The sequence below is a fragment of the Protomyctophum bolini genome, assembly GCF_963924005.1.
Source record: "Protomyctophum bolini genome assembly, chromosome: 13".
NCBI classification, from domain to species: domain Eukaryota; kingdom Metazoa; phylum Chordata; class Actinopteri; order Myctophiformes; family Myctophidae; genus Protomyctophum; species Protomyctophum bolini.
The window spans coordinates 14527990-14542269 of NC_137874.1; the positions used below are offsets into that span (position 1 = coordinate 14527990).

Consider the following 14280-nt stretch of genomic DNA (forward strand, 5'->3'; position numbering starts at 1 on the left):
TTGATTCCATTCTTCATCTCACAGATCCAGAATGTTTCTTGTGAGCATAATTCTTTAATCCATGTTACACTCTGATGCTGATTTGCTGCACAGTGTCCAACATTGTTCCCACTGGTCCAGTCCCTGCAGAGTAAACAATATATTTCAACATCCATTTTGTTGCTCACATACAGTGACTTTGACAGATTTAAAATGTAAACTATTCTAAAATGTCTCACCGTATTGTCACTTGTGTTCCATCAATCCATGCCCAGTATCCCTCAGTCCATAACCCAAAAGACCAGTATCCATTAGTCCATTTCAGACCTATCCATGATGTTCCAGACATGCTCAATTCATTGATGAACTTCTGTTGAAGTGTTCATGATTTAATTGAATGTTACATTTTGTTTAATACATTCAGGTTTTCATTGTAATACCAGAATTACATTACATGCATATGTGGATGATGGACAACTGGGTACACACAAATATTTACACGCACGTGCGCGCACACGCACGCACACACGCACGCACGCACACACACACACACACACACACACACACACACACACACACACACCTTTTCTTCGTCACTGTCAATGACCACCAGGTCAGCTCCTACTGTCTTCTGACATTGTTCTCTACTTTCCTCCCAAGTTTTTTTTTCAGTAGATCTGTAATAACAGCTGCATCCAAACGGCTTCCAGTCACTGGGACACTCCTTGCCTAAACATCAAACAGAAGTTTTACTGATCGATTAATTTAGATGAGGGCAATGATGACGTTTTACAGATTTTTTTCTACTGACAATAATTCAAATAATAATGAATAATACAATGATTAATATTCGTTCAAAAAGGTTTGTAACGTCTCACCTGCTTTCTCTGTCTTCAGCTGGTTTACTTCATGTTCTAAAGCCTTAATCAGCTTGTCAAAGTTGTTCTGTAAGTTGTTTCTATCCAGGGTCAGGTTGCTGTAGAGTGTCTGTAATGTGCTGTAGAGTGTCTGTAAGTTGTTGTAGTTGGTCTGTAAGTTGCTGTCGTTGGTCTGTAACTCATCATTGTCTGACTGACCTGTAAAAAAGTGGTGATAAACACAGTTGTTGCTACTGTACATGATAGGTTCAAACATCTGTGTAAAAAGGAGCTTTATTTAAGTAAGTGTGTGAATGTGACCTTTGACCACTGATACTCACAGTTCATTGAGTTCAAGGCCATGTCTGTGGTTCTCAGCACTAGTAGAACACACAGCAGTGAGAGACACACTGCAGCCGCTATGAGGATGTGTCTGTGGATGATGAGCTCTCTCTGGACGACTGGAGGATATTAGTACAGTTCAACTTTAATATAATATGAAGAACATTGCCTGGAATCATAACCGCTTAAGCTTGTATACATATATAGTTTCCTTAGATAGATATTCCACTGTTAGGTTCTTAAACATACGTATAGGATTCATGATGACAATTTTTTGTTTTTTTGTTCTTGCTTACTGTAAATCGCTCTGGATTAAGAGCGTCTGCTAACTGCCTAAATTGTAAGCTTAAATGTCTGCAGAGAATTAAGTTCATATCTACAATAAGTAAGTTAAAGTAAGTATCTAAGTAAGTGCTGTGCAATAACTCAATTGAACATTATAGTATACAATTGTGCCTAACAAAAAAAAGGAGAGAAGGCTATTGTTGATTGTCATTCACCAACATTCACCCTTAATTGCGACCATTGCTTACATGGGTAACATACATTGGGTGACAAGCTGCTGTAGTAATTCTGTGAGAAGAGACAGTGTGTGACTGTGTACCTGGATGTGGTGTAGCCTCCTGTGATCTGGTGCCTTGGTCTCTGACACTGTCTGTTCCTTCATCGATGTGCACCTCCTCCTCTACTTTCTCCTTCCTGGCTCCTCCATCGTACCTCACCCTCTTTGATCTGACCCGCTTGCCAGAAATATCTCTAGACATCTTAACGAATGACACAAAAAAGTAATTAATTAATTATTGCACTAACAGACAATAATAATACATGTTGTTCGTATTGCACTCCAGTCACTGGGAATCCCAGTGCTAAATTGTTAAAATAAAAACATAATACACATAAATCGTTGAAGGTTAAAAACAAAAACTATAAAGGATATGACGACAGTAACTACGCAACAATTAATCACAAAACAAGGCCTTCCTAAAATAAAAAGGTTTTCAGGCCTGTTTAAACAGAGGCCATGGAGGGTGAGCGGTGCCCTTAAATGGCTTGAAAGGCTGTTCCACAAGCGCGGTCCCCAATGGTGCCGAGCTTGGTACTGGGCAGGGAGGACCTGGAGGAGGAAGCTGTTCGCAGATCTGACGGTGCGAGTGGAGTTTTGTGGCAGTGTTGATTTCGACAACACATTTTTTATTTAGTTTTAGTCATATTTTTTAGTCTAGTTGTAGTCAACTAAATACCAATAGATTTAGTTGAAAATCATGTTTTTTAACAGGCCTTGATGGTGTCGTAATGGCTGATTTTCCACTTGGTCGCACTGTGAAAATAGCCGATCTGCCAGCTCACTACACGTCGCAGCACGACACGTTGATGACTTGTCTTTTAGTTCTACTGGATCTCTTCTCTTCCATAGGCCATACATTTTAGTCTTTAGTTTTATTTGTTGATGAAATTGACAATATATTTAGTCTTTAGTTTTAGCCATCATAGCTTAGTTTTTATTTATTATTATTGTCAGTGAAAAAAGGTAGTCGTCTTTATGTCTTAGTTTTAGTCGACAAAATCAATGGTTTGTGGAGTAATGGGTTTTTGTAGAGAGGGTCCGTTTATGCAGTTATGGGTAATTAGCAATACCTTGAATATTGTATATAGATTGTTTAAATGATGTTACTTACATTGTCCAGTATCTGTGTTGAGCTTCACTGTTGGATAGCCTGTGACCTGCTGTCTGTTATAGTCTGGGTTTCTGAGGCTAGTTATAGACTTTAACACTGTCAAACTTAAGCAAGACTTAAGCATGAATGTGCACAAAAGAAAACCACAGTGCAGAACAACCAATAGACTGTCCGAATGAGTTGTTACACCTAGGAACAATACAGTTACCACTTGTTGTTATTATTAAATCGTTTTTATTGGTTTTTCTACACACAACAAGACAAACAGTACCAACATATACACCACTAGACTACACATACTGTAAGCATACAATACATTAAGAACACCTTGAGAAAAATAAGTAAATAAAAAAAAGACTGAAATACAGGACCAAAACAGACACACAATAAAATACAGTAAAATAAACGGTTACCACTTGTTGAGGCTTGTGTGGTTGCTCTACCAGAGCTCGGAAGTCTATCAACCAGTCCAGAGAACAAAGAACAAAGTGAAACATGACCATGTAAACATTTAAAAATCAATTTGATAGTAGAAAATAACACAACATTTTCAAACGTAAAAAGGTTGTGTTTTTTTTAAGATACCACAGAGGTGCCATCTCATCGCTATTTGATCCATGATTTTTATAGTCTGTTTGTATATTGATGTTATCGGTTTTAAGACAGTTTGTAATGCTGTATGCTACTGTAGGTGTGAGAAAATCATAGCATGTATGTACTGTACAGCTGTGCAGTTTTAGCTGATAAGTCCCTTCTACTATGACGAAAACATTTTAGATTTGGTTTAACCTTCTTGCATATACAGTATGCCTGTTTTTCACATTTTTCATAATTTACTACTCATTTCAGCAAGAGTTTCATTTTGATGCGTACCTCAAAGGTATCCGCATCAGGCCTGCTGCGGATGGAGATACACATTGAAACTGTTTTTTGTCAAGGACCGGAGGCTTGAAATGTAACTATAGACTACAAATATTAACTAAGACATTATGTGAATCTACTGTCTTAAACATACATTACAAGATTTCCAGATAAGCATTAATGTACTGGTTTAGCTAAATGTGGCCGTGTTTGTCTGTCTGTTAGGCACAATACTGAAGTTATATTAAGGAAGTACAAGACGGAAATCTACAAACAACTCATCATGGAACAGAAAGTTTAACAGCAAGGCGATGGTTCAGATTAGAACAATGTGCTGTTCTCTGCAGGAAATGTGTGGTCAAACATTGACTATGTAGTTTAACAATGAATACATTACAAAACTATAAGTTCATCTGTTTTCTGTGATGGTAACAACACACATATATCTGACTGGTATCAGATATAACAATATAATAAGTTAAAAAAAAGTTAATTATTATGTTCATAATAATAGTATTAATGTGATGTTGTAGATAATTGTATTTATACTTGAATAATGCATTGGTAACGTTTTCATAAATACTTTCAATGACGAGGTTATTAAGGAATCACAGTATCAAGCTTTAGTATCAATCAGTGGACAATATGTTTGTAACTGTAAGCACTGGCTTTAAAAATGGAGAGGAAAACTAATTCATTAAGCACTGCACCCAGTAAGCATAATGACGAACTCTACTTACCTGTTACCAAAATACAAAAACCTCATGTAACAATAAAGGCTGCAACTATCAGTATAAACAACATTAAGCACACACTGCCGTGTTATTCTTTAACGTGCATGAAGTGTACCACTTAATTCACTTTCACTACTGCACTTTGCAGATGCAAAGCAATAATGGATACAAAAAGACTCAACTAAACTAATGAGAAACAGCATCCACAGACACTTTGATATCTTTCTTGATAATAAACATACTGTATCTAAAAAACAAAATGTATACATTGTCACTATGCATTATTAAAAGGATAAAATGCAAAAAAGCCAGCGGCTTATTTCCTGTGTGGTCACAGGGCAACAACTGAGAGGCCTTCTCATTGTTTTAGAGTTCTGTCATGCAACCGAAAGTACAGATGTGCAGCGAGGGAGAAAAACAAGACTGTACTGTTTGTCTTATTTATTATTATTATTATTTTTAAAATTAGTTTTTGGCTTTTCTGCCTTTATTGATAGTATCAAGTGAAGATGAACAGGAAAGAGGGAGAGAGAAAGGGAGAGACATGGTCATCATGAACGGGCCTATTCTATGTGGCATGCGCCTGGACCACTTGGCCAGCGGGCAGTTTGGCTTTTTTACACAGAACAGAGGAATCACAATGACGATCCACAAACGATACAACACGGCATCGTCACACCTTTTTCTTCAGAACTGCTTGTGGCATTTTCATTTTGAGGCAACCCATTTTGACCTGGGATCAGATTCTAAAATTGTCTTCTAAATCCTGACAGTTTTCTGAAAAAGATATGTTTCCATGTCAGTCGTTCTTTGTTTTTTCAAAAATAGCAGACCTACAAGCTCGTAGCGCAACACTCGGTGGCGCACTATGAGCTTGTAGATCTTCTATTTTTCAATAGCTAAAGCATAACATGATGCAAGAGTCTGACTGAAAAAACATATTTTGCAGTTAAATACATTTTTATAGCGGGGTATGAAAAAGCAGTATACTTTTATGGGAAGCTTCCTCATTTTATCATAAAACTTGCTAAATAGAATCGTGCAATTGGACCACAATGGAAACACCTTTTGTGTTATCCTTTTCGCTTAGCTTTTGACTGTACTACTTCAACAATCTTGTAAATAAAGTATTCAATCAATCAATAAACCAATCAATTTAAAGAAAGTCAAATTCAATGAAATTGCAAACTTTTACACAGCAATAGATCGTGACCTGGGGTTTGTCTGTCAGAAGTCCACGATTCAGTTATACAGTCTGGTGTTCAATGAGTCAGAGTTGATGGTTTGTAATAACTATTGTAAAACTTGACAAAGCAGAACACTGAGCTGCAGTTTGATCAATGAAGTTAGGAGAAACATCACTTCTCACAGATCCAGGGCCAGGCTTTTCCTGCTGAACAGAATGCATTATGCCATTGTCCAGGTGCTGTCTGTTGCAAGTTGTCTGCAGAATATGCACAGTTCAAGTTGTACCATATGTAGCTGACCGTATCTGGCGATGGGATAGGGTATCCAGTGTACCAGTACCTGCAGAGTAAACATAGTAATGTATTTTAAGCACATAAGTCACTCAGATACAGTACAGTGACTTTAAGATAATTAATTTAAATACTAAAATGACTCACGCTGTTGTCAGTGGTGTTCCATCCACCCATTTCCATTTTCCATCAGCCCATTTCAGACCAATCCATGATGATCCATGCATGCTCAATCCTTTGATGAATTCCTGATCAATTGGACCAATGATTGAAACATAATACAATTCCTGTTAGACATTAAGGTTTTCACTAGAATCACAGAATTATCTTAGGCATCTATTGTATTATGTGGATGCGCGCCTGCGCATGCACACGCGCACACACGCACGCACAGATACACCAACCTGTTCTTCGTTACTGTTAATGACCACCAGGTCAGCTCCTACTGTCTTCTGACATTGTGCTCTACTTTCCTCCCAAGTTTTATTTTCAGTAGATCTGTAATAACAGCTGCATCCAAACCTCGTCCAGTCACTGGGACACACCTTGACTAAACATCAAAGGAGTTTTACTGATGGATTAACTGCAATTACGGTGAAGGAAATGGTTTTACAAAAAATAATTACAACTAGGCCTACATTACCGACAATAATTAAATTAATACACTGATTCATATTCTCACCTGCTTTCTCTCTCTTACAGTACAGTGTCTGTAAGTTGTTGTAGTTGGTCTGTAAATTGTTGTAGTTGGTCTGTAAGTTGCTGTGGTTGGTCTGTAAGTTGCTGTGGTTGGTCCGTAAGTTGCTGTAGTTGTTCTGTAAGTTGATATACATGTAGTTGGTCTGTAACTCCTTGTCTGAATTACCTGTAAGAAAATAAATGTGGTGTTGCTACTGTTCATAAAATCGAAGCATTAGATTGTGAAAAATGTGAAAAATGAGGGAATACATGCTACTGTTAACTGTGATATCAAGCATCTGTGTGGAAAATTACCATGAGAAGAACTCATTGTAAATATTCTTTTTGCATACTCAAGCAATAATATTGTACACACAAAAAGTAAAACAATTAAGCTTTGTGTTAGTACTGTGGGGGCCCTTGCAGTTACTAGAGCTAAGAAATATCAGACAACTAAATCCATGAGTGAGTGATGGTGTAGTCTATGTATAGTGACATGGAATACTCACATTGCAGTGCCATGCCTATGATGGCACCCAGCTGCAGAAGACACAGCATCCCCAGACACATAGCAACAACTTTGAAAGGCCTTCTCACAGTTTCAGAGCACTGTCCTGCAACTTGAAGTACAGGTATAATAGGTGTGTTTAACGACTGAGAGAGAACCAAGACTGAGGGCCCTATCCTGTGAGCTGCATTACCCTTATGCCTAAACCTTTAAGTTTAAGGCGTGTTTTACTATTTAAAAAACACGGCTATTTTCACTGTTTTTACACGTTTTTCAAAATAGTAATACAATGCCTAAAGGTTTACGCATAAGAGGTAAGGCTAGATAGGATCTCCAAACCCACTGGACCAAATTGCTTTGAACCGACCAACATTCTCTCTAAAACAATACTGTTACACACCAAAATGATGTTGTGCCACACCATTAGTCCTGTTACCTGTAGCGCTTTGTTCTGAAGTGCTATTGGTTCAATGCTGTGCATTACTAAGCCTAAACCAAACCCAACCTCACACTAACTGAAATTCTTGACTATTGCAACGTCGGAATGGGCCTGGAATACTGTTGTTAAGTTAATAAACAGAGAAATGACCTTTGCAATGATTCACAACTTAGTCAAACTCACCCTGAGCCTGTCTTCCTGCTGTGTTCTCCATCATGACGTCCTCTCGTCCAGGAATGACACCATGACTTCTGAAATCATCAACACTCTGGCAGAGGACCTCCGCTGTCTCCTGTCTCTCTCCTCTGTCCTCTAACTGTCCACTATCCTGACTGCCCCCTCTGTGTCCTCTTTCTCCATCCCTATGTCTCATGTTTTTTGTCCAGTCTTTGCTCATGCTTCTGAAATCGGTTGCGCTCTGGCAGATGTCCACCCCTCTCTCCTCCCTCTCTCTTCTCTCCTCTAACTGTCCACTGTCCTCATAGATGTCCACCACTCTCTCCTCCCTCTCTCCTCTCTCCTCCAGATGTCCACTGTCCTCATAGATGTCCACCACTCTCTCCTCCCTCTCTCCTCTCTCCTCCAGATGTCCACTGTCCTCAGTGTCATCTCGCTGTCCTCTTTCTTCATTCCTGTGTTTCACCTTCTTTGTAAAGTCTGGCATGTCATAAATATCTGTACACATCTTGCAAGGATGTGAGGCTTGAAAAGTAACTATAGACTATACAAATAGTAACTGATATATGTATGTATATAACTACTGTCTTGATAAGTTCTATCAAAACATATTACAAGATTACCAAATAACTATAAATGTACTGATTTAGCTAAATGTGACTGTGTTTGTCTGTGGCTATAGGCACAATACTGACATTATCAGGAAATACAAGACGGAAAACCACAAGTAACTACCGGTACTCATGAAACAGAAACTGGTTTTAGCAGCAAGGCGATGGTTCAGAGCAATTTCTTGTTGACATCAGGAAATGTGTGGTCACACATTGACCACTGCGTGCAGAGGGACTTTTAACAGTGACTGCAGAATAAAACTATACGTTCGAATGTTCTGCAAATTACATAAAATGTATGACGCAATCCTCAGAACCTTCCTCATCAAAAACTCTAGGGTCCACACACAGCACATATCTGACTGGTATCCAATATAAGAAAAGTAAATAAATGTAATGTTTTCATAATAATGGTATAAGGTGATATTGAAGATAATAATGATAACTAGCAGTAGCATTGCATGTATGTTGATTGACATCACAAATAATGACCTCAGTTTGTGATCCACATGACCCAGCCATCGTAGACGGCGGCATTTGATTTCCGACAACACTGGAGCACCTGGTCATCCTGTGCAGCTCTTTATTTGAGATCTATTCAGGCCAGAAAATGCGGCAGATTTTACGGAGGCATCCATTGTAAAAGGCATTGATCTTTTGCATATCCAGTTCTGTCACTCACCAACATTCAGAGCCGTACAGCAGCACTGATTTTACCTTACTGTTGTACAGTCGGACCTTTGTTCTTAGGCTGTACTGCTTTGACTTCCAGGTAGGATGGAGACTTGCAAAAACACCCTGAGCTTTCCCTATATCTGATATACCTTTTTTGTTGAGTTGTCCTTGCTGACAAGACTTCCCAAGTAGCAGCAACTGTAAGAACTAGCTTTAAAACAATGGAGAGGAAAATAAAATGTAATTTATTAAGCCCAGCACAATAGCACTATCATGATCTCTACTTTCGCCTGTTACCAAAGTACTAATTATAACACATATAACCAGTAAGGCTGCAATTATCACTATCACCAATAACATTAAGCACCACTGCCATGTTATTCCTTTACTGTACGTGCATAGTGTTATCACTGCACTTTGCAGATGCAATAATAATACAATAGAAGACTCAACTAAAGAAACAGACTAACTGAGAAACAGCATCCACAGACACTTTGACCTCTATTGATAATAAACATAATGTGAAAAATGCATACATTGTCACACCATTATTAAAAGCATAAAACAGAAAAGCCAACAACTTATTTGCAACAACTGAGAGGCCTTTTCATTGATATCTGTTCTGCAACTGAAAGTACAAAGGTGCAGTGACTGAGAAAAACAAGCTATAAGACTGTACTTCAGTTTATATTGTTGAACTGGCGAGGATATACTTTTGAGTAGAAAGAAATTCTGAATTAAATCATAATTTGCTGCTACAAGAAAGACAATTAAATCATTGTTGTAAAATAAAGTAAAATAAAGTATTTTTCGACTAACTGACTGTGCAAAGCACATTCACTTTTCAACATGTAAGTGCAAAATGCAAAAGGGGAAGTTTGTTAACTCTTTATCTGCCCTCTGACCAGCAACTTACACGTCATGGAAACCTTCAGACATTCCTGTTCAGAACTGCTTGTGACATTTTCCTTTTAAGGCAATTTAAGTCCACAGCACAATGTCACTGAAATATACATGTGTTTTATAGCAAGGTATCAAAAAGCAGTATACTTTTTGGATAAAGGCCTTCCTTATTTTATAATAAAAGTTAAATTTTGGACACTCCTATCATCACCTAATTAGTAATGGTCATATCTTCACTTCTGCAAATAAAACTAAATAGATGAACAATAGGGCTGATCAAACGCTTCCTATACATACATACCATATGAAACAATAAACATCCATCAAAACTTTTATTTAAAGACATACATTTTTACATAAGTGGCAGGGGGAAAGAAAACTAAATTACAATATACACATTATATAATCGGTCTGTGTACAAAAAGTATTTTAAAGGGGTGGTCACACCAAACTGAAAATGTATATGCGGATTCTGCCAATGCTTTTCAATTGGAACAAAGTAAAGTGTTTGTTGCCATCTGTGAATTTCTGCAAAAAACCTAACAAACAAAAAAATCACCCCTCATACAACTATATATATATATACAGGCACTGCATCCAGTTTGTATAATTATATATCTTGTATATGGATACAAGATAAACAACAAAGCAAGTGAAATTGGAAGTGATAAAACAAAGAAATTAGCACACAAAATTGGAACTGAAACACTATCAAATATAAATGATAAATGAGTCTCTCGCCTTGGCATGTAAGGATTTATCGTAAATCGATTCAAACTGGTGAGAGAAAAGGAGAGACCCATGCAGGCAGACTCTGGCGGAGACATCAGTTCCACTGGTCGGTGGTCGCTCGCGGGAAACTTTACGACAGAGGACGGACAGAACAGTTTTTATCTATTGACTGACAAAACATTTAGAGGTTAGGTAGCTCTATCGAGTTGGAATGATTTCAAACACTGTCATTTTTATCGTTTTATCATTTTGCATCGCAAGGCAATGTCGGTCAACCCGACCATTCAAAAACGTCCCCTCATCATGGATAATAATCCTATTAGCTTAACATAATTAAACAAATTCCAAGTGAACTGACATTTGATAGCTGATGCAGAGCCAAACATAGGCTATGATGATGAATCAAAAGGCTCCAGCCAGGCAGCCACTCCACCACGGCAGCACTGCAGCAACAGTTTCTGCTCGCCTCCAAGCCATGTTACATGTTACATTATTATATAAACACACCCACATGATGTGGGTGTGTGTGTGTGTGTGTGTGTGTGTGTGTGTGTGTGTGTGTGTCATCCTTTAAGTTTCGAACCATCCATTCTTCATCTCACAGATCCAGATTTTTTCTTGCGAGCATAATCCTTTAATCAATTTTAAACTCCTGTGTTGATATGCTGCACAGTGTCCATTGTTCCCACTAGTCCAGCCCCTGCAGAGTAAACAATATATTTCAACATCCATTTTGTTGCTCACATACACTAGTGACTTTGACAGATTTAAAATGTAAATTATTCTAAAATGTCTCACCGTATTGTCACTTGTGTTCCATCCATCCATGCCCAGTATCCCTCAGTCCTTGTTAGAACATTCCAGTGTCCCTCTCCCTCAATCCATTTCAGACCCATCCATGATGTTCCAGACATGCTCAATTCATTGATGAATTTCTGTTGAAGTTTTCATGATTTAATTGAATGTTACATTTTGTTTAATACATTCAGCTTTTGTAATACCAGAATTACATTACATGCATGTGGATGATGGACAACTGCGTACAGTGCGCACGCACGCACACACACACACACACGCCTAAATATGGACACACACACACACACACACACACACACACACACACACACACACACACACACACACACACACAGATACACTAACCGTTTCTTCGTCACTGTCAATGACCACCAGGTCAGCTCCTGTCTTCTGACATTGTGCTCTACTTTCCTCCCAAGTTTTTTTTTCAGTAGATCTGTAATAACAGCTGCATCCAAACGCCTTCCAGTCACTGGGACACCCCTTGCCTAAACATCAAACAGGAGTTTTACTGATCTATTCATTTAGATGAGGGCAATGATGACGTTTTACTGATTTTTTCTACTGACAATAATTAAAATAATAATGAATAATACAATGATTAATATTCGTTCAAAAAGGTTTGTAACGTCTCACCTGCTTTCTCTGTCTTCAGCTGGTTTACTTCATGTTCTAAAGCCTGAATCAGCTTGTCAGAGTTGTTCTGTAAGTTGTTTCTATCCAGGGTCAGGTTGCTGTAGTTGGTCTGTAAGTTGCTGTGGTTGGTCTGTAATTTGCTGTGGTTGGTCTGTAAGTTGCTGTGGTTGGTCTGTAAGTTGCTGTAGTTGGTCTGTAAGTTGCTGTAGTTGGTCTGTAAGTTGCTGTAGTTGGTCTTTAAGTTGTTATCTGAATTATTTGTAAGAAAAGAAATGTGATATAAACAATGTTGTTGCTGTTTATGACATTGAAGCATGAGCGTGAAAAATTTGCTTTCAAAAGAAAACTCTAAGGTGTTTGTCAATAGGTCTCAGAAAAATACAATAGAGCACATCCACTAACTAAACGCCATAAAATACAATAGAGCACGCACATCCACTAACTAAAATAAATACAATAGAGCACGCACATCCACTAACTAAAATAAATACAACAGAGCACACACATCCACTAACTAAAATACAACAGAGCACACACATCCACTAACTAAAATAAATACAATAGAGCACACACATCCACTAACTAAAATAAATACAACAGAGCACACACATCCACTAACTAAAATAAATACAATAGAGCACACACATCCACTAACTAAAATACAACAGAGCACACACATCCACTAACTAAAATAAATACAATAGAGCACGCACATCCACTAACTAAACGCCATAATATAAAAGAGGGCATCAGACTGATGAAGAGCTGTGAGGCTCGAAAAGTCCACCATATCAAATAAATAAACTAACTATGGTACAACATTAAATACATTTTAAGCTTTGGAGCTTATTCCAGTGTGCGGCAGCATACCTTATTTTATTTTCTGTAAACAGGTCTCAACATGTATAATAAAGTACAAGGGAATACACACACTATCAATAGTGAAACATGGTTTGCTAGTACCAACTTGCTATTGTTAACACATCGCTCCACAGGCTTCTATGTTATTTCTGGTTGGGAAATGTCCCCCCCCCCCCAATTTTAGTGGATGAGACCGAAAATCTTAAAAGGTGAATAACATGAAATCATTCCGTCTAACTCTAAGCAGACGGCCCATCGTGGTCCCGTCGCTAGTCCCGTTAGAATTAATCATACCTCCCGTTGTTGTCGATCGCCTCGGGAGTGTTTTGGCTACATCAAGAAAACTAATTGTTATTATTCTTTTTTAGATACATTCCTTTGCATATAGAAGCAATAATATACAAAAACTCAAACAATTAATCTTTGAGTTAGTACTGTGGTGGGTGGCCCTTGCAGTTACTTGAGCTACAAGAAATGTCATACAACAAAATCCCCGAGTGAGTGATGTGGTTGTATTGTGTTGTGACATGGAATACTCACGGTGCAGTACCAGGCCTATGATGGCACCCAGCAGCATTATACACAGAATCCCCAGACACACAGCAACAACTTTGAAAGGTTTTCTCAAAGTTTTAGAGCTCTGTCCTGCAATGAAAAAGTACAGGTAATAGATGTGTACCAATAGAGAGAGAGGGGGGCGGGGGTCCCCGGGAACATCCAGACCCCCAGGAACTCGCCCAGGGGCCGCGCCGGTTCCGGCATGCCGCCCCACGTCCGAAAGGTTGAGAAATGACAGAGTTACTGTGTGGGGGTCCCTCTACTGTATTGTACTGTACTGTCACTGTACTACTGGCACACCCGAAATCATCATATATAGTTTATAGTAACACTTAATATACATGTGTGTTAGGTTTTAGGTGGTGAAAAACAACCATGCTGTTTTCGTGCTCAGACCCACCCAGCACCACTCAAAAACAAGACTGATCGAGGGCCCTATCTTCAGCTCTTAAACCTTTTAAGCATGTTTTACTACACAACGTGTAAATATAGATCGGCTATTTTCACTATTTTAAAATGATTTTCAAAATACTAGTAAAAATGCCTAAAAGGTTTACGCATAAGGGGTAAGGCTAGATACCCCACTAGCTAGTAGCTACACCCACTTCCACTTTGCTTTGAACTGACCAACATTCTCTCTAAAACAATACTGTTACACATCAAGAGAAGGTTGTGCCACACCATTAGTCCTGTAGCCCATTGTTCCCAAGTGCCATTGGTTCAACGACATGCATTATAAAGCCAAACCAAACCTATTGC

At 38.4% G+C, this 14280-nt stretch overlaps 2 protein-coding genes across 2 annotated transcripts in view; both read right to left on the reverse strand.

The window, feature by feature from the left end:
• Window positions 1-214: 214 nt before the first annotated feature.
• LOC308327532 (uncharacterized protein) lies at window positions 215-2895 on the reverse strand (the record flags this gene model as incomplete). The annotated part of the gene is made up of 6 exons (XM_080781053.1): window positions 2855-2895; window positions 1783-1942; window positions 1178-1297; window positions 858-1055; window positions 563-708; window positions 215-349 (listed from the first exon to the last, which is right to left on the reverse strand). Exons 2-6 carry the CDS (start codon window positions 1940-1942, stop codon window positions 215-217), a joined length of 759 nt encoding a protein of 252 aa, XP_080637179.1. The 5' UTR covers window positions 2855-2895.
• An 8443-nt stretch (window positions 2896-11338) lies between these two features.
• Window positions 11339-14280, reverse strand: part of LOC308327533 (uncharacterized protein) — a gene marked incomplete at both ends in the record, with an annotated part of 3560 nt that continues 618 nt past the window's right edge. Inside the window, 4 exons of the mRNA XM_080781054.1 lie at window positions 11339-11350; window positions 11812-11954; window positions 12103-12351; window positions 13504-13608. Of these exons, the coding sequence (XP_080637180.1) occupies window positions 11339-11350; window positions 11812-11954; window positions 12103-12351; window positions 13504-13608 (509 nt within the window). The remainder of the gene's footprint in view (window positions 11351-11811; window positions 11955-12102; window positions 12352-13503; window positions 13609-14280) is intronic.